This window comes from Peromyscus leucopus, chromosome 4, assembly GCF_004664715.2.
Source record: "Peromyscus leucopus breed LL Stock chromosome 4, UCI_PerLeu_2.1, whole genome shotgun sequence".
Taxonomy (NCBI): Eukaryota; Metazoa; Chordata; class Mammalia; order Rodentia; family Cricetidae; genus Peromyscus; species Peromyscus leucopus.
In genome coordinates, this window is record NC_051066.1 from 105,312,638 (window position 1) to 105,337,967 (window position 25,330).

Genomic DNA, 25,330 nt, shown 5'->3' on the forward strand with positions numbered 1-25,330 from the left:
GTCACGTCGGGGGCGGGGCTTCGGGCGCGGCGCGAGTCCCCCCGCAGGTCACGTGGGGTGCGGGGCGGGCTATAAATAGGGGCCCGGCGGCGTGCTCGCTAGAGTGATGGCCGCCGGCGCGCGCTGCGCGATTTCTTCTCCCAGCCTCTGAGGCGCCCGCGGCTGTTTCCGAGTGGGTGTCGAGCCCCGTTTCGTGTCGGTTCCCGCTGCCGCCGCCCGCCCCGGGCTGTGCGTCCGCGGCTCCAGCCTGCCTCAGCCCCCGTTCTCCTGGTCTCCGCTCGGCCTTCAGTTTCCTTTGGTGAGTGGCGGCGCGGCCCCCCTTGCAAAGGTTCTTTCTTCTCTGGAGCGGGGCCCGGGGCGAGGGAAGCGGGCGGATGGGCGGGCGGGCGGAGTGCGAGCTACGGGGTCCCGCGGCGCTGCTGCCCGCCTCCCCCACGCCGCACCCTTCCGCGGGCCTTTTCGGCGGCCCCCGGCAGGCGCGCGCGCGGGAATGGCCTTTTTCCGGTCTTCCACGGAGGGCGCGCGCGGCGCGGGCGGCGGCCGGAGACAGAACTGGGCGCGTGGGGCGGGGCGCGCGGGCGGGCGGCCGGGCGCGGGGAGGGGGGGGAGCACCGCGATCGCCGTGTGCCCCACCTCGCACATCCTTTCGGGGACCGAGGACAGAAGTAGCGGGCGGAGGGCACTGCGGGAGTTCGGGGCCGCCTCCGTCCCAGGGATGCGCCGCTATTGTTATTTTCTTCCACTTCGACCCCCCAGGATGAACTTGCGTCCTTTCTTTAATCCGCCATGGAATTCTGCTCCGTGCTTGTAGCCCTCCAGAGCCAAAGAAACCCCAGACAACAGACGCCCATACGCAGCCTATAGCAGTAACTCCCCAGCCCGGTTTCCGTGCCGTAGTTTACAGTATTTAATTTTATATAATATATACTATTTATTATAGCATTTTGATACCTCATTCCGTTTACACATCTTGAAAGCCGCTCAGTAATTCTCCTATTAATTAAAGAACCACTACACTAGAAAATGGCATCTACTGTGGCACCGATCACTAGTACTCTAGCTGCTGTTACTGCTGCTGCTCCCTCGGTGGATGACAAACTATGGATGCTCATCCTGGGCTTCATCATCGCATTTGTCCTGGCATTCTCCGTGGGAGCCAATGATGTAGCAAATTCGTTTGGTACAGCTGTGGGTTCAGGTGTGGTGACCCTGAAGCAAGCCTGCATCCTCGCTAGCATCTTCGAAACTGTGGGCTCCGCCTTGCTGGGGGCCAAAGTGAGTGAAACCATCCGGAAGGGCTTGATTGATGTGGAGATGTACAACTCCACTCAAGGCCTGCTCATGGCTGGCTCTGTCAGTGCTATGTTTGGTAAGTTCTTGTTGTCATACCTTCTGCTCTTTCCAGTGCCAGAACCGATTTGTGTCTTGGGGTGGTTCCGTTTTTTTTTTTTTTTTTTTTTTTTTGTCCCGAACCTTTTCCGCTTATTTTCATGAGAATGCACTGCTTACGTAACGGGGTTTTGCCATTTGCCCAATGAAATTTGATTGATTTTTGTTTCAGGTTCTGCGGTGTGGCAACTAGTGGCTTCGTTTTTGAAGCTCCCCATTTCTGGGACCCATTGTATTGTCGGTGCAACCATCGGTTTCTCCCTCGTGGCGAAGGGGCAGAGGGGCGTCAAGTGGTCTGAACTGATAAAAATTGGTACGTCTAAATTCCGAATGGTTTAGGTTTGTTCTTGTCACACGTTTCTGGAATACGGTGTATGGGGAGTGAGTGAGAGTGCGTGGTGTAGAGTAGGGGGCCACATTTAATAAGAGTGTCGGAAATGGAAGAGCTAACATCTCAGGAACATGTTTCCTTGGTTTCACGACTTGACACTTTGTGTTCTATTCCAGTGATGTCTTGGTTCGTCTCTCCACTGCTCTCCGGTATTATGTCTGGAATTTTATTCTTCCTTGTTCGTGCATTCATCCTCCGTAAGGTAACGTTCCTACTTTCGACCTTTCATGAGTCACATTCAGTCTTGTTCAAACTCACTGGTATTCTTTCAGGGGTTACTGGTATGTAAGTATGTGACTTTGGAACGTTAAAAAAGTTCTTTGTTTTCCTGTATGTTGTGGCGTTCTGTGAAAGAAGTAAGTTTTTAATACCCCAGAGGGCATTCAGGAAGGAAGAACTGGGTGGTTCTATGGGCTGCCAAGAAATAAGAGAGACTGGGAGTGAAAAATAAGGACATTTGTTGAAGGTGGCTTTGTCTAGCCATGTGCAGGTTGCCACCTTATCTAAACCACCGTTACATTCAGGACAATTGGAATTGTAACCATTGAATTCAACATGTTACAGTATCCTCCTGTGGCTTTTGAACTGCTACTTCAATAGTCTCTCCCATGCTGATCATTAACTACACATAAGCTACACATGAGGCCCTGACTTGTAGGGACTCTGCTTTCTCAGGTGGAAAGAGCAGGTGAGACAGGTTGTTAGGTGGTTGGGTTTTTTGTTTGTTGTTTTGTTTTGCCTTTTTTTTTTTTTTTTTTTGCTTAAAAAGTTCAGGTAGCCATTGAATTTACTGACTACTTGAAAATCCCTTTTGAGAGACCTAGTGGCATTTCTTTTATCATGGAGTCTGATCCTGGCTCCACAATAAATGTAGATAACAAGGGATTATGTTGGCACTGGACTGAATTACAGAAAGAATAAATGAATTTTTCTCAGGAGACAGTTGTCCTATTTTCTAGGGTGAATGGCTCTTAAGAGTCCTTTGTTATATTCTTTTAAAATTCCCCTGAACTGTAGAAATCTGAGTGAGGGGAGGTAGGAACCTTATCCCAACTGAAGGAGTGTGTTTAGACTCCCTACTTCTTGATCTAGTTCTGAGTCTCTGGGGATGATTTATGTCTTTCTCAATAGAAGTCTTTCCTTGGCTCTTTCCTGATTCTCTATACGCTGAGTGTGTATATACTCTGAATATACTCATATGTCTAGCAGGACATGTTTAGCATGTTGAGCATGAGAAATATCTCCAGCTGACAACTGACCTGGGCCCTCGGCACATGTGTTACAGTGGTGCAGCTCGGTCTTCTTGTGGGGCTTCTAATAGTGGGAGCAGGGGCTGTCTGACTAGTGCCTGCTCTTGGGACCATTTCTTCCTGCGTTGCTTCATCCAGCCTAAATAGGAGAGAGATGCCTAGTCTTGCTGGAACTTGATATGCCATGGCTGGCTGATATACATGGAAGGCCTGTACATTCCTGAAGGGAAGGGAGAGGGAGGGAAAACTTTGATTAATTAATTAAAAGTATTAGCAAATGAAAGAAGGAAATATCTCTAGATTGGCACAGCATGACTGAGTAAACAGTTCGCTGATGCGGTGACCTCTAGATTTGGTATTCTTTCATCCAGCAAGCAGGTATAATTAGCACCCCGACCATTCCCTAACTGTAGTATATGGTAATTTGATTCCCACCAGTACCCAGTAGTTTTTTAGTGTTCCTGTTAGAGCCATGTATCTCTTGACATATCAGAAAACCAGAATAATTAATAGGATGCTATTTGGATTCCTGTTTTATAAAGGTTTATGCTGGCCCCTTTGATTATTGGGAAATAGATCATTCTGATTCTGAAGACCCTCCTCTTATATGATCTCATAAAACTGATTGGTGGTCATTCCCAGAATGGAGAACAGGTGCAAAGAGGGCTTTCTCAATGAGGTCCAGAGCCTCTCATTGAGGGTGTGTGCCAACTGTCTTTACTCTCGCTGTGTTACTGGGAGTTTAGGTTGGCTGTGTTAACCGATTATTCTTTATTATGGTCTCATGTAGCCCAGACTGGCCTTGAACTTCTGGTCCTCCTGCATTCGCCTCCCAAGTTCTTGGGTTACTGGTGTGTGTCCTTACTCTCAGCTTAACAGAATGTTTCTTATGAGTATGCGGTGGGCATGATGAAGAATGATGGATGACGTTCAATTTAATACAGTGCTGACTTTGAGGCTCTGCCCCCCTCTCTGTCTCTCACTTGTTCACAATCCCTCCATATAACTGAGTGATGTATATTCACGTAATTTCCAAGCTTGAACTTCTTGGTCTCATTCCTTTCTATATTGGACTCAATAGTTCTGGAAGTCTCTAGACTTGACGGAATGGCCTAGTGCACAGCTGGTTTGTAATCTTTATCACTGTATGTAAAAGATACGTAAGTCACATGATGAGAAAACCATTTTATAAAAATCACCAGCCTAGTTACCTCTTGGGAAAAACTGGGAGGAGGTTAGAAGGGAGAAGCCTTCCTTATTTTACTGTTTTCCTTGACTCTTACAAAGTTTTGTTTTTTTTTTAACCAGTTAGCCTGTATTTCATAGTGTATTAAGACTAGTCATTCCCTGCCCTATCCCAAGCTATTCAGTCTTTATTTTAAATTTATCGATATTTTGCCACTAAGTCTCTGTAGCACAGGTTGACCTTGAACTGGGGGTAAGGGGTGGGGGAGGGACGGACGGACTTCTGCTCAGCTCAGCGAGTCCAGTGCTGGTGTTACAGGTGTATCGCACCTTGTCTACCGTGGCCCCACCCATGATGCTACTTACTTGGGGGAATATTTAATTTGGCCCCAAGGGGAAAAATATATATATATAGGCTGCTTGTTACCTAATGAGTCAATTGCTAAATAGCCTTTGAAAATTTGGTAAGAGTTCCTACCTAATGTCTATAGAATTTTCTTGAAACCCTGGGTTTGCTTATCTTCCTCAGGCTCTTGTTTGCCTTTAGGTGTGGCCTGCAACTATTTAGTTATTCAGTGGTGAGTCATAGGTTCTGTAGGTTGTTTCTGATCTGGTGTCTCACTGTTAGTGTCCTCCTAAACAGTGAGTAAAGCTTAAAATTAAGTGTTTTTCAGTGAGGGTCTAGACTGATTTGAAAAGGCATCCTTTATGAGGGGCTTTGTGCTTTTTAACTTCAATGATTTTTACACTGCCTCTCCCATTCCCTAAAGTCGTAATGATTGTCAGAAACTTTGGAATCCTATTTGGGTCTTCACCTCTGTTTCATCCTTAAGATTATCATGGAATTGTGACAAGGGTAGCATTAAACTTTTGTGCTGAAGGTTTGGCTTTCCTGATGGACCTATGTTCTCATTCTTTTAAGTGTTTGGCTTGGAAGTTTTTCTGTGGAATTATCAATAATGCATATGTATTGTAAAGGAAACTGTTTTCATTTTCAGTCACATTGGCCTTTGGTGATTCTTAAACATCTCACAGTTTTGCCTTGGGGTCTTTGCACTTGTTCATATCTTTGCCCACCTCACCCACTAGTGAACAGGTAGCTTGCACTTTTCCACACCGAGACATTCCTATGTCAGCCCCTCACTCCCAGACTTCAATTAAAATGCCCCTCCCCCATCAGCATCCTCTTGCCTGTTTTTTCCTTTGAAGTGTTTGTCAGTGTGTTACTGTATAGTAAAATATGACACTCAGTTCTATGAAAACGGGTACTTGGTCTGGTCCTCTACTTCAGGGCCCTAAACAGTTCTTGACGGTCCCTTGACTGAGTGGATGACTATGTTCACAGTTGATTTAACTTTGCACTTTGATAAAGCCTATGTCACATTCATCATATATATATACACACCATATATATGATAGTTGTGTATAGTCTGCACATTTATTTTCATTTTTGGAGGCAGAACATTGGGAAATGAGTTTTAATTTGGTCTATTTATCTCTTCAGTACAGTACATCCTGGGCCTATGTTCATGTTTACAGATGGACTTTGGATAACTCAGAAGAACTGGTTATTTGGGGTATCAGTCACATCCTTGTTAGTAAGAATAGAGAGAAAAAGTCACCTATAGATAGAAAGTGGCATTAGCTTTCTTAGGGAGCAAATGCAGGACAAAACTTACTTGGCTTTGTAGAAATTAAAGTGGGAGGTTGCTGTTACCACCTGGATTCCAAGGCCTGCCTTCGCACAGGGTGCTCTGGAAGTGGGTCTACATTAACAACTTTTAAGATACTGATCTTAATGTTTTACAGGCAGATCCAGTTCCTAATGGCTTACGTGCTTTACCAGTTTTTTATGCCTGCACAATTGGAATAAACCTCTTTTCCATTATGTATACTGGAGCACCGTGTAAGTACAAATCAAGATATTTAAATGTGAATTTAAGGTTATTTACAAAACTTGCATTAAATGCCCAATTTACCCCTTTTTGCTTTACAGGGCTGAAATCTCCTAGAAGGTGGCTGGCCTGCGCCCATTTCAGAAGGCTGCAGGCTAGTGTATGCTGAGTTAACCTAGATAGTTTTCAACCAAAGAGACCTGCTCAGATTCTAAATCACTACAGACCTTTCCTCTTTAGTCTTCACAGGATCCACTGATAATATGACCTTCTCCCTTCCCTTTCTCATATCTATGCTAAAAATGCTGGAATTGATACTGGCCTCAACTACTGAAGAGTCATTAGTTAATCTCTTCTTCAATAACTGGTCATGTAGGACTGGTTGTTGGGTGTCATTTTTCTCTCCCAGTTGGAGCAATTTCAGTTTCTAAGTTCTCAGTTTGCGCCCCTGAATTTACTTGAATGCGAAGAGTTGAATGTCTAACACCTGGTCTAACTACACGTGGAAGAAGAATTTCTGCAGCTAAGAGGAAGCATTTGAGAGGATAGGAAGGTTCTGGTGTTGACTGCTTTCATAGTGGGACTCAGGGAAGGCAAGAATTCATTTATGACAACTGAGAGATTGATAGCTTGGACCTTGTGAGGCAGAGCAGTATATAGTTCTGGCATCTAGGATCATTTGGCGTGCTGGTTCTTCACTACATAAAAACCTAGACAGTTACTGCAATTATTCTTCTGACTAATCTGTGAGAAAAATTGTGTGCTGCCCAGAGCACGCCCATGTCCATGTCCGTGTGTATGTAAATAGAAAGGTAGCAAAGGGATTTGTCCTTATGTAATAGATGCTCACATCTTCAATTCTTAAAGGATTTTAATGCTTGTGACCTCTAACCTGGTTCCACTTCTGACTACTGGATTGTGATCTGTTTATTATTGCCACTGAAATTATGTAGTAAGTCACTGAGGAAAACAGAAACAGCTAGCAGAGTACTTCTAACATTTTTGTTCTTGAAATGTCAGTAAAGAACAGCTTTCGGACAGGACTAGTCTTGATGCAAGAACTTTGCTACTCTTGTTCTGTCCTTTATGGATCATTTATAAGGAAAACCAGTTCTTTCATTCCTTTTGACTTGGAATGTGAACAGATTTAAATTGTGATAGAGACTGACTAAAGCTCATGTGTATTTTACTTTGGTGGCTAACTGCATGGTCACAGTTAAAAGCAGAACTTAAAATGAAGAGACCAGTAGTCACCACAGAACTTCAGTTTATGTTCAGTTCTTAAAGGCTAGTTCTTGTATTTTTTGTCTCTTTCAGTGCTGGGGATTGAATCTAGGGCCTTATGAAGCTAGGCTGAAGCTACCACTCTGACCTAAAAGGTTTTGATGGAACAATGTTTCCATTTTCTAAGTGACTTAACATGCAGTAAGCACAATCAAGTGAAACAAGTGCAGGTGACTACCATGCAGACAGTGGTGCCCTGGGTTTCAGTAACGTGAAGTGGTCTTGACTTGAGTGCAGGCAGCAGCCCCAGTAGCCTGCATGTAGTGGTAAGCTGGTACTGACCAACGCTGCTGATCCTGAGAGCCTTGAGCCAAGGGAACAAGAACAAGTCTCTCAGTGGCTTGTTAGTGAACTACCACTAAACCTTTCCTTTGTGAAAGACCACTGTTTAAACCCCTGTCTTGCTGTAGTTAACAGCCCTGTTTTCTGTTAGCTTGATGGTAGTTTTGCAGAGACAATCAGTTTCCCTGAAGGCTGCCTGGTACAGTGAATGTGGCAACTTTCCACAGTTGTGTCAGCACGACACTTACTGAAACACCTTCTCTTTTTAATGTTAAAATTAATCATGTGTAAGGGTAATATGTGACAGTTAGAATGAGGAGCTGGGTGGAGAAAGGGATGCTTTGGTTGATTTTATAGCTTCCGGTCGTCAATGGAGTGATTCCAAGAACATGAAGAAACTTAGTGCCTGAGTCCAGCAGTGATTCGGTGGGGCTGGTTGCTGTGGGATGAGATGGTCATTGGGTTTTCTCCATGGTCTGTATAGCCACTAGCCTCATGAAACTCCAGAATGACAGCAGCTTCAAGGGTGATGGGCTAGCTTGGGGAAGCCCCCCTTCCCCTCAGGAAGGTTTACACGTTGTTACAGGGGGCTGTTGCCCTGGGGTTTTCAAGATGCACCATTTTATCTCGTAGTGCTGGGCTTTGACAAACTTCCTCTGTGGGGTACCATCCTCATCTCGGTGGGATGTGCAGTTTTCTGTGCCCTTTTCGTCTGGTTCTTTGTATGTCCCAGGATGAAGAGAAAAATCGAACGTAAGTAATACAGTTGAGTGGTGTTCTCCCCTCCTCTTCCCTCGCTCCCTCATCTATAAGAGTACACTGTTTGGACAGACTGACAGCATAGGGTTTTAAATGGACTCCAAGTGGCCTGAGACCTAGCCATTAAGAATATGTGACTAAGGGTAGGTACACAGTAATTTTGATAGAGAAAGCATTTGCCTCAGCTGCCTCTGTGTACTCAGCTCAGACATGTGTTTCAGTGCGTGTACACATATATACTTCGTAGTGCAGACACACAGCCATGCACATAGTTGTGCTAGAGCTATAACACATGTGGAAGTAAACAGCTGTAGGTATAAGTAATCTCTTAAGTCACTGCAGAATGTTTTTGTAGTGTCATTAAATACTGAGTAAATTTTGATTGGTACTAGTCTTTGTTTCCTTAGTGTCTAAGATAACTTAGAAGAATCCTGTTCTGTCCTTTCAGTGTGTGGAATGTTAGTACAGGGATGCATAGACCGCAGTAGCGCTGAAGGAATGCTGCGTCATTGCAGCTGAACTGAGCATCTGCCCAGAGCTCTGTGCTAGTCAGCTGTGCCACATGCACAGTGGGAATGAGGCTTTCAGGACTCTGACCTCATTTTTGTCTCAGTCTGGGAGGAGAGACAAATCTTACTTTAATGCTATCCTTGTGTGAGAGGACTGAGCCAGTAGGTGAACGTGGTGAGCACTGGCCTGATAGGCAGAAATACTGCCTGGCTACCGGCTGTGGAAATGTTTAGGCGTGACTGTTACCTACAGCTTAGTTGTCGTTACTCGTGGCCTAAGAGTTAGGAGATTCCTTAGGGGCAGTCTAACTCTTTAATCAGTTTCCTTGAGCTCCCTTTCAAGATTGAGAGCTAAGAAGAGATTTACACTTGTAAATAATAAAAATAAAAACCAAGAAATGGACCAGAACCCTAAAATATTTGCTATCTGGCCATTTACAGCAGTTTATCCTCCTCCTTTTCTCCCCAGTAGAGGGTGTGGTGTGTGGCTGGCATGCTCCTAAGGGAAAGATGAGTTCCTGACATAATAAAGAGGACAGGAATGTTAGCTTGAATTTTTAACTAGAGTTTACACCTTTTATTTTGAGATGGGTTTCGGGGGTGGATAGAAAAGGATATGGAACAAAGTGGTATAGTCAAACTAAAAATTCCCTTTATTTTCTAGGAGAAATAAAGTCTAGTCCCTCCGAAAGTCCTTTAATGGAAAAGAAGAACAACTTGAAAGAAGACCATGAAGAAACAAAGATGTCTCTTGGGGATGTTGAGAACGGGAATCCTGTGTCTGAGGTGTCATGTACCACAGGGCCTCTCCGGGCTGTGGTGGAGGAGAGAACAGTATCATTCAAACTTGGGGACCTGGAGGAAGCTCCAGAGCGAGAGCGGCTTCCCATGGACTTGAAGGAGGAGACCAGCATAGATGGTACCATCAATGGTGAGTTGACTTGCCAGGGTTTCCCCATGTCCCCGTGGGTGTGGAGAGGCTGTGATTCTGGACTGATACACTTTGCATTGAATGTTACCTTTTTGGTTACCTTGGCTAGGTGCAGTGCAGTTGCCTAATGGGAACCTTGTTCAGTTCAGTCAAACTGTCAGCAACCAGATCAACTCCAGCGGTCACTATCAGTATCACACCGTGCACAAGGATTCTGGCTTGTACAAAGAGCTTCTCCATAAATTACATCTGGCCAAGGTGGGAGACTGCATGGGAGACTCTGGGGACAAGCCCTTGAGGCGCAACAACAGCTACACTTCCTACACCATGGCAATATGTGGCATGCCCCTGGATTCATTCCGTGCCAAAGAAGGGGAGCAGAAGGGGGAAGAAATGGAGACGCTGACATGGCCTAATGCAGACACCAAGAAGCGGATCCGAATGGACAGTTACACCAGTTACTGCAATGCTGTGTCTGACCTTCACTCTGAATCTGAGATGGACATGAATGTCAAGGCTGAGATGGGTCTGGGTGACAGAAAAGGAAGCAGTGGCTCTCTTGAAGAGTGGTATGACCAGGATAAGCCTGAAGTCTCCCTCCTTTTCCAGTTTCTGCAGATCCTTACAGCCTGCTTTGGGTCGTTTGCCCACGGTGGCAATGATGTCAGGTCAGTCCACATGACTGTCAGTGTTGCTGACTCTAAACAGTCTACTTACCCTCCTGTGTGCAGTGTTCAACCTCCCCGGGGACACGGACTAATCCAGACAGGATGAGGTGGTGGTAGTTAATAAAGCAAAAACGAAGTTCATTTAGATTATAAGAATGTTTTAGTTTTATTTCTGTTTAAGATAAATGTCTTTCTAGATAGAAACTGAGTAGTAAATTGTGACATCAGTGATGAAAAACTTAAGATCACTGTCTGTCCTGGGGAATGGACTTAAGGTTATCAAGCCTTGTGTCTGTGGCCTGTAAACTTCACAGGATTCTGAGGAGAAAAGGGGTCACCAGTTGGACACACCCTTCAGTCACAGCAGCCTTCATTTTCTTCTGTTGTGTGTTGGGTTTCTGTAGGGTGGCTTACTAAATGAGCTGAAAAGCTGGGCCTAGACAGTTCAGTCCGTCGGTTAACAGATTGGGTCTGCCCACAAAGTCACCACTGCTCTCTTGTCTTCCAGCAATGCCATCGGTCCTCTGGTTGCTTTGTATCTTGTTTATGAAACGGAAGATGTATCTACAAAAATGGCAACACCGATCTGGCTTCTGCTGTATGGTGGTGTTGGTATCTGCATAGGGCTGTGGGTCTGGGGAAGAAGAGTTATCCAGACCATGGGGAAGGACCTGACACCAATCACACCCTCCAGGTGAGCAGGGGAAGTGTGCCTTAGAGTAGAGCTCAAGCTTCTCGAGAGACGCATGCTGTGGAGGGTTGTACCTAGGTCTCTGCCGAAGGGAGGGTGTTGCAGTTGCTGTTCTCATAGTTGATCTGAATGTTTTCTCTGCACTTACTGTCTGGTTTGTAAACATTTTTTTATCAGTCTGCTCAGCTCTAGTGATCACGTAATTGAGTTTTCTGAGAAAGATGTACTGGTGTAAATAATTAGATATATATGACTTTGATTCTGGAGCTAAAACCTTACACTTTCTTCAGAATAAAAGTGTGAACTCTTTATTTTGTTGTTGTTTCCTTTTGAGACAGGGTCTCTCTCTGTATTCTTGGCTGGCTTGGAATTCACTATGTAGACCAAGCTGACCTCAAACTCTGAAATTCATCTTCTGCCTTCAGAGTGTTAGGATTAAAAGGCATGTGCCACCATGCCTGGCATGTCCCAGCTTTTTAAATAATGAAATGCCAGAAATACTTAATCCTCAAATGTCAGAGGCTTGGCCCTATTTAAGTAGGTTTCAGGGGTTACAGGAGATGAAAATGTCAGGTTTTGTCACTATGTAGAACAAAGCAAGATTAGATTAGGTTACTTGGGGTAGTGTTGGCTTTTCAGAAAACCCTGAAATGTTGACAAGCATCTTTTTTTTATCAACAGTGGTTTCAGTATTGAACTGGCATCTGCCCTCACTGTGGTCATCGCATCGAACATTGGCCTTCCCATCAGCACAACACACTGTAAAGTAAGTGGAATGGAATGGAATGGACCTCTCAAATTGTCCTAGCCCATGTCCTATGTGTGGCTTTACTTCTTTTATTTGATTTAGAAAGTTTTGTGCAGTTGGAGTCTTAAAAGTTGACAAGCTTAGACATGACCACGCAGATAAAAACTGACATTCTACTGTTTGTTTGCGATCATTTAAGTTCTCTCGGGCGGAGTGAGCTGTGATTTCTAGCTACAGACCTTTTGTCCCTCTTCATTGCAGTTTGTGTGTTCAGCTTCATTTTTACTAGCTTATTAGCACACACCCACACTGCTGACTGGCTTCCCCATGGAAGAACACAGTGTGTGCTAATAAACTAGTCAGCTAGTGTGGGTCTGGGTGGGCTCCTATCTCTTGTGGTAGTAAATACACTGGTTTAACAAGTTTGTGAGGCTTACTGTAAGGGCAGTCTTCTGGTGAAAGCGTATATTCAGGGCCTCTTGGGCCTGTAGTGCCAAGAAACTAACTGAATTTTCAAGAAATGTCTTGATGACCATAACGTAATGATATGAAGAAGGAACTGGCTTCCATAAAAGAACTGAAGCTGGTCCAGCCTGGGCCTGCCATGTCACTCTCTCTGCTAGGGTCTTTGTTGGGTCACATCCCAGCCACTCTCTAGAACAAGTTGTTAGGAAATCAGAAATTTAACTTACAAAAGGCAGAGAAAAGGAGTCTTGTCATATTTTAGGATATTTAGCACAGATTTAATGGTTGAATATTTATACTGCCATCATCTTGCCATGGATAATTGTAACTTGTTAGAAGTTAGCGTTTAGCTTGTGTCACAGGCCTGTAATTTCACCTTTTGGGCTACTGAAGTAGGATCCACAAGTTCAATCCTGTTTGGACAACAGCGAGACCCTGTCTTTCTTTCTTCAGACAGAAACTGTATCCATGGAGCTAAATTCGTCACTTGCCTGAGTTCCATGTCCCAGGTGTCCTTTTGCTGATTATAATGTCTGTTTCTTTCCTAGGTGGGCTCTGTTGTGTCTGTTGGTTGGCTCCGATCCAAGAAGGCTGTCGACTGGCGACTGTTTCGCAACATTTTTATGGCCTGGTTTGTCACAGTCCCCATTTCTGGGGTTATCAGTGCTGCTATCATGGCAATATTCAAGTACATCATCCCAAAAGTGTGAAGCTGGGATGAAAGTTCTTGTCAGCATCTGGGACCACCATACACATTCCTGTTCCTAGAAGAATGCTCACAGTATTGCCGAAGACAGACAAGGGTTTTCAAGTTTGGGAGCCATGGGAGGGAAGTGTAATTTACACTATAATTGCTTTTGTGCTAAATACAACTTGTCTCAAAATTAGCTATGTAAAATAGCCAGATTTCCATTGGTTCATCCTAAGGTCCCTTTTCTTCTGGGCTATGAATTCCTGTACATATTTCTCTACTTTTTGTATCCAGCATCAATTCCATTATATTTTAATGTTGTCTGTAAGATAACTTATGTGGGTTCTTTTTAAACAGCCAGGCAGAGCCATTTGATGGCGTGTACTCTGCTTTGTTGGCCTCACCAGCTTCTTTCCCAACATGCACAGGGATTTAACAAACATGTAACTGAAGCTTCCCTCGTAGTCTCTCATAGAAATAGTCACGGCACTTGCCCCCCTGTTGTAGCAGGTTCTGTTGACGTATGTGGGAACTTCTTAGAGGGCCAAGAATCTTTGGCACAGTGAAAAGAAAAGTTTATAGTAACTTCTTTGCAAACAACTCATGGACATGTTGCTAAGAAGTATGAAGACAAAGCCTCCTGGCGGTTGTGGTTATTCTTTTTGAGATTTTTGGCATTGTGGGATGGGTGAATGAAGTGGAATATGAACTTTGGGCAAATTCAATGGGACAGCCTTCCATGTTCATCTGTCTACCTCTTAACTGAATAAAAAGCTTACAGTTTTTAGAAAATTTGTTCTCGTGGTTTTTGTTTCTGTTGAGTCCTCAGAGTCCTGATCATTTAGCATTTTGACATTCTTAGGATGTGTGCACTTTCCTGAATCAGGGTGCTATCCAAGTTCAAGGCCCTTGAACTTGGCTTTCTGTGATCCCCTGAATGGCGTTGCTCCACGTAGTAATTTGGTGTGTGGCAGTTGTGCAGCCCAGATCTTCTCAGGTCTGCACATAGTTGACTTAGATTATTTCTAGCTTTGCAGTCACAGAGAAGCTGAAATGAGGTTTGTTTGGGGTTCAGCTTCATCTAAGAATTCTTGCTTGTAGGGCTGAAGATAGAGCTCAGGTAGAGTACTTGCCTGCCACACACAGGCCCCAGGCTTAATCTTTGGCGCTGCAAAGAAAAAAAAAAGCTTGGGGTTCTTCAATCTTGCTGTGCTGGCTTTTACTCTTTATCAGAACAATTAGTGAAAAATATATTTCTTTGTGAACTACGTTGATGGCTTCTATCCTGAGAATTACTGGACAATTCTTTGACATTTAGTTTTTTGTTTTGTTTTGAGTATTTTATTTAATAAAATCCATGACTGCCAGGAGAAGGCTATGCCCAAGAGGTTAGTCCACTGGGTAGGCTATCTGCCATTCCAGCTTGTCAGTTTCCCTGGAGACTTCTCAGTAAATGTTCCCACTCACCATCAGGCACTGAATTGTTGATATTTAGCCCTTGTGAACATTGTGGCAGGCCTTACTCTTAGTTTGGAACACTTCAGTGCTTGGTGAGTTTTGGCAGAGAATGGATGTTAGCTGGAGGCTCTGGGGCTGGCAGTATGATGGAGTATGATGGGAAAAGATGGGCCCAAGAGTTAAATCTGAAAACGAGGGAAGAATGTGCTAAGAGCTGGACCTGGCATTTATACTTGATTGTTCTATGGTATGAAAGCCCAAGTCTTTCTATGTTATGATCACATAGAGCACAGCGCCCTCCCCAATGCTTTCCTTCTAGCTTAGAAGAATGTACTCGGACCAAATAGGCAGAGCCCCTGAAGGTGGGAGGTGATAGGAGTTTGTATTTTCTTGTCTATTAATGGCTACCATAGACAGGGACACATGCTAGTAAGACCCCTGGCCTATTAAACAATTAAAGTCATGTGTATATTAGAGTCAGCAGTAAGATTTTTAATAAAAGACAGATCCATTGCTGCCATTTGCCTTTCCTGAGGAAGCTTCTTCCAGGTTGTCTGTTTTGGTGTTCACTGCTGAATAAACATATTACTAGTTACCCCTTTTCTCTTTTGGCCAGTTGTGTTGGGAGATAACTGGTTGTCAGCCCTATTGGTTCCCCACTGGGGTGGTTTTTCTTCCTGTCTCCACATGTGAAAATATTGTAGGCATCTTTTTTGGTTACAGTAGATGCTACTGGCCAGAGATATTACCCTGAACATTCTACAGCTCCACTGAGGTCAAAGAAACCAGATGTGGAGATTCTAGTTGGGCTGCTTACTTGGGAATCCCAAAGGAAGACTCAGAAGGGTGAAAGTCTGGCTGCTCAGAGTTCCAGGCTCAATGAGGAGAGGCGTCTCCACATAGTCTAACTTTCCTCTTAAGCATAGGCAGCCTTTGCTTTGTTTGGCTGACTGTGGATTTCAGTTGCTGTGGTTTAGTAAATACTGGTCAACAACCTGGTTCACGCGTCAGTCACCTTGATGTGTGAGTCATTGTGTAAAGAGCAAACTTCAGTGCTAGCTCTTAAGTCTGCAGATCACATTTAGAAAATACCAGCTACTCGTGATCAGTGGTCCAGCTCAGCTTCCAAAGTCTGCTGATGACTGGGTTTGTGTACCTGTTACTTCAGTCACAGATGACAAAGCTTTTGGCTGTATTGCCTCCTTCTTGAAGTAGAAATACTAGGCCACCTTCCACTGCTGTTTTGCTGTGCTCCAGCCTTTTCTGGGGCTTGAATGGACATTGTTTTTACCATTAGACACAACTCATCAGTCCAGCCTTACTTACAGTCACAGCATTACTTCAATACTGCCCCCCCCCCCCCCCCCGAGACAGGATTTTTCTGTATAACAGCCCTAGCTGTCCTGGCACTCCCTGTGTAGACCAGGCTGGCCTCGAACTCACAGAGATCCACTGGCCTCTGCCTCCCAAGTGCTGGGATCAAAGGCGTGCACCACCATGGCCTGGCATTACTTCAATTCTAAAGCTTCTCTTAGATAGCCCTTTGCTGTTGCATCTAGAGATCTTGCAAATTGTTTAGCTGTAAGTTGGGAGTTAGTTGAAAGCACCATGGCAGAAATGAACATTCGTCACGGCACTGAATAACTTCAGGAGTCAAATCACACACGGTTAGACAGGGAGGCGAAGGGGCTGGGATCTGTGGAGGGATTATTCTTGGTTGGTTGGTTTGGTTTTTTGAGCCCAAGGCCTTGCTGTAAGTCCTGACTGGCCTTGGGGTTTGTGGGTCCTCCTGCCACTCCCCACCCCCAAGTGCTGGGGTTACAGATGAGCATCACGAGTTACATGTGGGGTTGCCATTTGAGAGACTGTGTATGGACAACCAGAGGGACTTAGGGAAGGTAAAGTTATCAAGAAACAAGGATGGGAATGTGAGGCTAAGAATGCAGATGGCCCAGATGGAGTGACACTGGCCAAACTGGATGATAGTAAGGGACCTCAGAGACGTGGCACAGTAAAGCTCAAAGGGTAAAATGTTGGAAGCTGAACCTAAAGCATGCCAATGTCCCAGCATCTTAAATTACAGAGTACTAATACACTGTGCTTTCTTATTATTCCAGTCAGACAGGGTTGCTTTGCCTTTTTCTCTCTCTCCCTTCCTCTAGGGTTTCTTAGCTCAGGCTGGCCTCAAACTAACTCCGAAGCTGAGGATGACCTTGCATCCCTGATCCTCCTGCCTCCACCTACTGGGAATAGGGGCTTGCATTACACCTGGTGTGGTGAGGCGCTGGAGGACCGAACTCAGCTTCCTGCACGGTAGGCAGGAGGTACTCTACCAGCAGAGCTCCAGCCAGCCCCGGGGGAGCCTTTCAGTGGCCAGCTTAGCAGTCACCTTTCGGGGCGCAAGTCTTCCTGTCTGCTGTGACATTTGCAGAGCAACAATGCATCTCCTTCCACTATGCCCCTGTGATAGCCTTTACAGCCATTTTTATGGCATGTCAGGGAGATCAAACACAAAAGTTTTCAATCTGCTTTTCTAGGAATTTTTTGAGTCGTTTGTTTATAGGTTAGTAACATTTTATTTTTTTAAGTGAAAGATCAGGGCTGGAAGGTAGGTGGCTCAGTGGGTAAGATGATTGATGTGAAAGCATAAGGACTTGGGTTCAGTTCCCCAGTCCCTGTGTAACATGCTGCTCATGGGTGGCAAGATGGCTCAGCCCGGGAAAGGTATTTGCCAGGTAAGCCTGTAGACCTAAGTTTAGTACTCAGGGCCCACATAAAAGTGGTGAAAACCAGTTCCACAAAGCTGTCCTCTGACCACTCTGTGCGCACACACACACACACACACACACACACACACACACACAAATAATGAATAAAAAAATTAAACATCTTTTTAAAAAGTTAAAAAAAAAAAAGCTGGCAAGATGGCTTGACAGATAAGGGCATTTGTGGCCAATCCTGATGCCCTGAGTTTGACACCCTGATGCCTGGGCCCCACGTGATGGAAGAAGAGAACAGACTCCTGTAAGTCGTCCTGTGATCTCCACGCATGCACCATGGCATCTGTGTCTCTTGTCCCCGTGAAACTAGTCAGTATTAAACTAAAAACACTGGATATGCTGGTGTGTGCTTGTAACTCTAGGGCTGAGGGGCAGAGACAGCAGAACTTAGCAGCAGTCTAACAAAAGAGCTCAGGGTTCAGTGAGGACCCATCTCAAAAACGTAGCTCAGAGAGCAACCGAGGGAGATGGCTGTCATCGACCTCTGGCCTCAACATGTGCACACACAGGTGAGCACCCCTCCCCCAGTACACACATACACCACACACATGCACAAGGTGAAAAAATGTGCTCAGTGTTTACATGGGAACATTTTCAACAATTAGGTGTAGGAAAGAATGAGAGGGCTTCACTGCATTCCCCGTCTCAGCTCATCACCCGAAGGAAGGCATTGTCAGGAGCTCGCATACCTTTTAAAGAATTCCGTCCACATGTATGTGTATTAACATCACATTCGTGGAATCTTTCTGAAAAATGAAGCTCTTTTTAAAAATATTTATTCTTTGACAACTTCGTTCATGTTTATAACGCATTTGAACATAGCCATGTACATCCCATTCCCTTCTCTTATCGCCCCCTCCTACTCAGTCAGTACTCCCTCTTTACAACACATCCTCCTCCTATTTTCATGTCTTCTGAAGAAAAAAAAAAATAACCCACTGAATATTTTTTTGTTTGTTTTATTTTGTTTTTTTGAGACAGGATTTCTCTGTGTGACAGCTCTGGCTGTCCTGGAACTCACCTTATAGACCAGGCCGGCCTCGAACTCACGGAGATCTACCTCCCAAGTGCTGGGATTAAAGGACCTCTTGGGCCATGAGCTCTTGGGGAGGTTCACAGTACCAGGCATTAATTCTCCTCCTGTAAAGTGGACCTCAATCAGAAAGCGGTTGGTTACAAGTTCCCATAATCTTCATGCCACTGTTGTGACAATAGGCACATCTTCCCGGGCAGGTTAGTGTTGTAGCAATCAGGGTCCAGCTGTGGGAGATGATGGATGGCTTTGCCAGTGGCTGGCATAGCACCTTCTGATGCTATGAAAGCAGCCAGTAAGAAGGACATTTCCAGGTCAGTTCCAGCTCGATGTCCTACAACCCAAGTATGTGGTGTCCTCACCAATAGCTGAGTTCTAGAGGGCAACCAAGAGCAATGGCCATAGTTTGCGCTTCTTTGGAGACCTCTGTGAACTCTGTGGAGACCTCTGTGAGCTCTGTGACCAATAATCGTAGGGAGTTGTCCTGAGCGTGGCTCTGGAGTTTTAATTTAATAACCCATGGTTTGTGGGAGTAGCATTATTCATCATCCATGCATGGTGTCTCCATTCAAACTCCCTTAAAAAAAAAAAAAAAAATTAGACCTAGCCAGCTTCTTGGGCCTAGTGAAGTCAGGGACCTTAGAAGAAAATCTACTAGCCCCACTTTGCTAGATCAGTTTAATTCCTTACTACATTCTAAATCTTGCCCTCTACCCACAGGGAAGTGTAGCTGCCATCCCTCATCAAGGAACCCACTTTTTTTCTTTCATTTTTCTTTATTAAGAAATTGTCTACTCACTCCACATGCTATCCACAGATGCCCCCTCCTCCCTCCTCCCACCCCCCAGCCCTCTTTCCCAAGCCACCCCGCCTCCCCACATCCCCCAAATTGAGGTCTTCCAAGGGGAGTCAGCAGAGCCCGGCACACTGAGCCTAGGCAGGTCCAAGCCCCTTCCCACTGCACCAAGGCTGTGCAAGGTGTCACACCACAGGCACCGGGTAAGGAACCCACTTTTTACAGAAAATGGCAGCCATAACAAAAACCACAACTGGGCACATGCAGAGATCAACAGAATGTGAGGATCCCAGCCCCAGTGAACACACATACATCACAGTTCCCGCGTCTATGGCTCAGGGAACGTCGCAGAAGAGGGGGAAGAAAGTCTGCTGTGAAATAGTCTTTCCTAGAAATGGCTGCGTAAACAAGACCAGAACAATGGTAATGGCAATGCCCATGCTAAGGAGGAAAGGGGGAAACTTCACAGGGTCCCACAGGGGCCCTAGACAAAGAACCGCAGGCAGCCATTGACTGCTGGGCAAAGGGGGATTAGACTCCCCCAGGAATGAGGCCCCCTTATTGGTTGTCCTATCCAGAGTGATTAGCCCTGAAATCATACACACACAAACAGCGACAATGAACTCAGCAGGTTGTATTTATATATTTCTGTATGCACAAACACACACACACACACACACACACACACACACACACACATTAAAAAAACAAAACAAAAAAAGAGGCCATCAACTTGAGAGTTGGGGGCGCCTGGGAGGGGTTGGGGGGAGGAAACAGAGAGGGGAAAGTGATGTAACGATTTCCATTAAAATATTTTTTCAGGCCAGGAGGTGGTTGTGCACACCTTTAATCCCAACGCTTGGGAAGCAGAAGCAGGCAGGTCTCTGCATTCCAAGCCAGCCTGTTCTACAGAGCAAGTTCCAGGACAGCCAGGGCTACACAGAAAACCCCTGTTTCAAAATAATAATAAAAATATATTTTAAAACCATATTTTAAATGAGCGTATGAAGTAGTGGGTCTGCCTAAGGCTTCCCATACACCCTTAGTTTGGGTTAGCTCATCCCCAACACCTCCTGTCCTCCCCTCGCCCCCACCCCGTTCCTGAGCTGTTTGTTCTTGGTAAGCCCCCGTGGAGTCTAGAAGTCAGATGGCGTCATTCCTAGAATGAATGTCAGTCTCAAATCACTGAGAAGCCTCCTATCGTAATGGACGAGTACTGTACAATCCTGCCAGTGGCCTTAAGTGTTGCAAGCTGGGCCACACTGGGCCAAGCCAGGCTTTCAATCTTTATTACCTGCTTGGCAGCCAATAAAAGCATTTGCTCTCCCCTGCCCTGCTCCTTCACCTTCAGGCAGTACAAAGCAGCTTGCAGAGCAAAGGTAGCATGTCAAGTCTTGCTCAGTAAATGCTCTGATGTTCCCTGTAAAACGGAGTGCCTAGTCTGCTGATCCTTCCCTCTTCCGTAATACATGATGTTTGCACACATCTTAATTACCTACGCTCTTCCCATGCTTTCACTAAAACCGTGTTTAGGGCTCTGGCTTTCTTGATAGGGGTCACCGAATTCATTCCCCACAGTGTGAATAGTTTCTGTTGTTCCTTTGCCCCAATCTTGACCTGGACTAAGAAACCTGACTTCTTTAAACTTCTGTTGTTTCTTGTTTTCTCTTTGACTTATCTGTGCACATGTGTGCTTGCACACGCAGGCACATATGGAGGTCAGGGGTCCAGAAGTGTCTACCTCCATTCCCCTCCAACTTGCTTTTTGAGGCAGGGTCTCTCAGAACCTGAAGTTTGTTTTTCTGTGAGGTTGGCTGGCCAGCAGGCTCCAGGGGATTTTCCTGTGTCTGCCTCCCAGTGGCGGTGTTCCAGACACGCACTGCCGTGCGCGGCTTGTATGTGGATGCCGGGGATGTTGAACTCAGGTCCTCACGCTCGTGTGGCAGGCAGTTTGCTCACAGAGCCGTCTGGTTGTCACCTCCTAAATTTTTACTGTTTCGTCTGAGAGATGGTACAGTTCAGAGGCTTGAGAAAGGTCGGGTGGCTGGACATCAGTGGAGAAGGTGAAGACGCTCCTACCAAACCTGCTTTTGTGATGGAGTGTATTGAGTACTGAAATGAAACACCCAGAGTGCTTGTCTTCCTGAAGGCTGGGCTGTTGATATAGCTGGGAATGAGGCTGGGGGGCTTGGTCTCTGCCGAGCACACTGCGGTGCAGGGCAGAATGCTTCCTTTAAAAAAGAGCAAGACAGTTATTTGCTGGGAAAGGGTAGCAGGTCTCCCTGCCTGGGATATTATTGCTGAAGACCTAGATAGCAGGTCTCCACTTCCATTCATTCTATTTCTGGAAGCAAATGTTCTCTAATTGCAGGCTGGAGCTGAATGCCTCACAGTGTTTCCCACTGTGCTAATTGGAAAAATATAATCTTCAACTCACTGTGTCCTGCTTCGCACAATAACGGCTAGCAGCTGGATCCCCAGCTCAGTTCCTCAAGTGAACTAGTGCTTTGTAGTTTAGCATGAAGGACAATAGACCCTTGGGGGTCCCAGAGGGAGCCTGTACTGTGTGAAGAACCATTGGAGAATGTCCTCCAGCCTGAAAACATGTACCCATCGACTTCTGGCTTGTTCTAAAAGCCTCTATTAAATTTAATTTCAATTAAAATGTTTGGGGAGCCAGCTCCTGGGAATATTAATCAATATGGCCCATTAGTTGAACAGTCCTTTGACGGGTCTCACATGTGCCTTATTGATCTGGAGTGAAGGTAATTTTCTTTTACCTGACATCTTGGCGCCTGGCAAGCTCTCTGTTGGCCTCAGTGTGTTCAGCTTTACCAGCCTTCTGAGAATCACATCAGCAGGGGAGCAGAGAGTGGGTAAGTAGCGCTTGTGTTTAGAATCTGGTTTCTCCTTTAGATGGGTCTAGTTCTTCCCACATAGAATCATCACCGACCATAGAGGAAGGCTTTGCACTCCGAGCTTCCTGTGGAAGCAGAGATCTCACTGCCAGTGGGATGTCTCCCCCGTGCCGTAGTAGCGGGCTGAGAAGCAGAGCCTTTGGGACCTGACCTGTCGGGGCTCAGGTTCTAGCTCTGCCCCTTCCAGTTGGGTGGCCTGGGAGGCTGATTCATCTAAGCGCTGGTTGCTCATCTAAAGGTTGTCGATGACGACAGCACTTATGTCCCAGGATTTTCATGAGGATTAAATAAAATAATGCATGTGATCTGTGCCATGGCTGACCTCAGCCCCTGGTCGTGTTTAGTGACTGATGCTAGTCTCTAAGCAGGATTTTTTTCTTTTTTGCGGTTGCTGATCATGCTTTTATTGTGGCATTTCTGTTTTCCTCTTCCTCCTTCCTGAGTTATCTGTGTAACTCAGGGTGGTCTGGGGCATCCCTGTGTCTCAGCCTCCCCACTACTGAGATTCCAGGCTTGTATCACTATGCCTGGACTTTGCAGCTTTCCTGACAAGGTAATGGTCTACTCGACATCGATCCTCCACGCATCTTCTCTTGAGTGTATTATGTGACAAGCAGTTTTTCTGAAACGGTAACTTCATCTGAAGTCTGAGCTAAGAGTGTGTGACCTTGTATTGCTTCAGTTTAGGTTGAGCTGTGAATGACATAAAACCTCAAGAATGAAGAAAGTTTGTTTTTCTCCCTATGACAAGAAATCCCAGTCTGTTGTAACAGCTTCAGGGTGATCAGGGTACAAAGACAGGCTCTCTCTGTCTGGTTCCGTCTTCAACATGTGGTTACCATCTCCAAAGCCAAGTACCTGAAGTCATCGGTTATCTCATTGGGGATGGCAAGTTTGATTGCACCACTGAGTCCTAATGAGCAGGAAGTAGTACATATGCCTTAGACAGGTGTTTGTGTACTGCCGAGGGTGGGTACACATCCCACTCCTGGTACCAGTTTGCATCAGGATCCAATCAGGAGACAGAAGTTATGAGCTTTTTAATTTTTGTTTTTGTTTTTTAATTGTATGTGTGTTTTCCTCAATCACTCTCCACCTCAATTCAACACGAAGTTTGTCATTTTGTCCAGCTTTGTTAGCCAGCTTGCTTTGGGGATCCCCTGTCTCCCCCTTGGGGTGCTGGAACCACAGGTGAGCTTCTATGCCTACCTGACATTTACTTGGGTGTGGGAGATCTGAACTCTGGTCCCCTCGATTGCATGGGGGACCCTTCACCCCCTGAACCATCGCTCCACCCCCGCCCCCCATAATAGTTATTTTAACAGAGAATTTAGTCTTTGAATTTTAGGTGTTAAGTAGCTGTAAAATGCTGACCAGGTGACCGAGACAGCGAGGAGGGCTCTGAGGCATCACTGAAGCGGCAAGAAGAAGGCAGGAGGGAGAAAGGAAGGGATGGAGTTACCAACAGGGGGACCTTGTGCGCTGTGTCCTTGCGGAAGACTGGAATGGGTGAGTTTTTGTGGGTGGGAGCCAAGATTGCCAAGAATAGTGCTAGTGGCCGGTGAGGGTAAGCGCTATGAGGACCGGCCAGGTCTGTGAGAGCCAAAGGGGAACTGGGCAGCCAGGAGATGCTGCTGAGGGAAGAACAGTGAGGTTACCTTTTCAGAAAAGGAAGCAGAGCCCGAGGAAGTTCCTCTTCCTTTTTCCAGTGTCTTCCAAGCCCTCTTTGAGCAGAGCAAGCCCGCAGCCACCGGCAAACAATCCCTCAGGAGTTTCCAGGAGCAGGGCTGGGCTTGAAGCTGGGCTGCCATGGCTCCCGGCCCACTCAGGTGGCACCTGATGGCATTCTCCCTTTTCAACGCATTTGTGCTCCGAAGAGTGGTGCATTATCTGAGGGGTGACGGTCAGATGTCATCACGTGACCATCCTGCACCAAGCGGCTTCACTAACTGCAGGTGGATCTTGTGTGGGTCTCTAACCACTAAGGAGACTTCATAATGGATTCCTAGTTCTCTCATTCCTCGCACAATTATTAAGTGGCATTCACTGTAAAGAAGAGCTTTCTTGTCTCCCTCACACTCTGCCCTGAGATGTGGTTTTCTTGTTGGGTGGATTTGGAGTTCTACTGAGGCTCATGGGGAGAGCAGATAGACAAGTGTCAACTCCTGAGGTTCTCTGTGACATTCCTAACCCTGCATAGTCTCTTGATGGTGTTTGAATCCTCCATGAACCTCAACTTCAAGCAATAAGAAGGAATGGCGACAGCTTGAGCTCACAGTTGGCATCCTTTATCGAGGGCCTTCATTCTCCTGAGAGGACAGAATGGTCCAGTGGTTCTCAGCCTTGGACATAGGTCTTTTCCAGGGATTCTATGATTCCACATAGGTAAAGCCTGGGTGTCAAGATGTTTAAATCTCTAGTGGGAACTCCAGCATTCTTGCAGGGCTGAGAATCCTGAAGCAAGCCGCTTAGACTGAGCACACCAGGACTTCTGGTTAGAGTCCTTTGGGTAGCATAGGAGGATAAGTAGAACCAGGAGTGTACATTGGTATGACTTGCTTTCAGATCAGCACTTTCAAAAATCCATTTACTGCTAGTGGGTGATCACTGGCATAGCTACAGATTTGATTTACCACCTTCAAAAAGGGTCACTGTTCTTAACATTTATTGCAGCTCCCTTGGTTCAGATCCAGGTAATTGGCCTTAAGTACTTTTCATGACCCCAATTTTAAGCCTGTTTGAGCTATGTGGAAATGGGAACACAGTTCTCTGTCTTAAGGATGGAGTGAGGGGCAGTTCAGGAAATACAAGGGATAAGTAGGTGCTGTTACCCACCGGGCCTTGAGTTACATACTGAATATGGGTGTGGTGGCTCACGCCTGTAATCCTAGAACCCAGGAGATGGAGCCAGGAGGACTGGTGTGAGTTCCTGGTCAGTATGGGCTGCCAAATGAGATCCTGTCTCACGAAAATGAAACCTAACAAAGAAAAACAAAAAAGACAAAATACCAACTTTTTGTCAAATATTTCATTCATAAAAAGGTATGAAGAATAAATAAGTCAGGCTTGGGTATGACTAAGTCATGAAGCATGTGCTTAGCTTAGCATGTAGGAGGCTTAGGGTCAGTCTCCAGCACCCAAACGCAAAACCCAACTAAGTAATAACAAGTAAATTAAATAAAATAGCGAACACATTTGTTCCCCACA

General features: G+C 45.7%; 1 protein-coding gene across 3 annotated transcripts; it reads left to right on the forward strand.

Annotated features, from left to right (window-relative positions):
* Positions 1-76: 76 nt before the first annotated feature.
* Positions 77-13,930, forward strand: Slc20a1 (solute carrier family 20 member 1). 3 transcript variants are annotated; one of them, XM_028893385.1, is made up of 11 exons: positions 77-298; positions 757-1,369; positions 1,562-1,702; positions 1,897-1,982; positions 6,025-6,121; positions 8,310-8,429; positions 9,609-9,875; positions 9,985-10,543; positions 11,052-11,237; positions 11,916-12,000; positions 12,996-13,930. In XM_028893385.1, the coding sequence occupies exons 2-11, from the start codon at positions 1,024-1,026 to the stop codon at positions 13,155-13,157; spliced, it is 2,049 nt and encodes a 682-aa protein (XP_028749218.1). In that variant the 5' UTR covers positions 77-298; positions 757-1,023; the 3' UTR covers positions 13,158-13,930. The 3 variants fall into 3 exon arrangements, with proteins under 3 accessions (XP_028749218.1, XP_028749219.1, XP_037061108.1); XM_037205213.1 differs by lacking the exons at positions 77-298; positions 757-1,369; positions 1,562-1,702; positions 1,897-1,982; positions 6,025-6,121 and adding an exon at positions 6,252-6,270; XM_028893386.1 differs by lacking the exons at positions 9,609-9,875; positions 9,985-10,543; positions 11,052-11,237; positions 11,916-12,000; positions 12,996-13,930 and having other exon boundaries at positions 6,212-8,402.
* Positions 13,931-25,330: the final 11,400 nt, after the last annotated feature.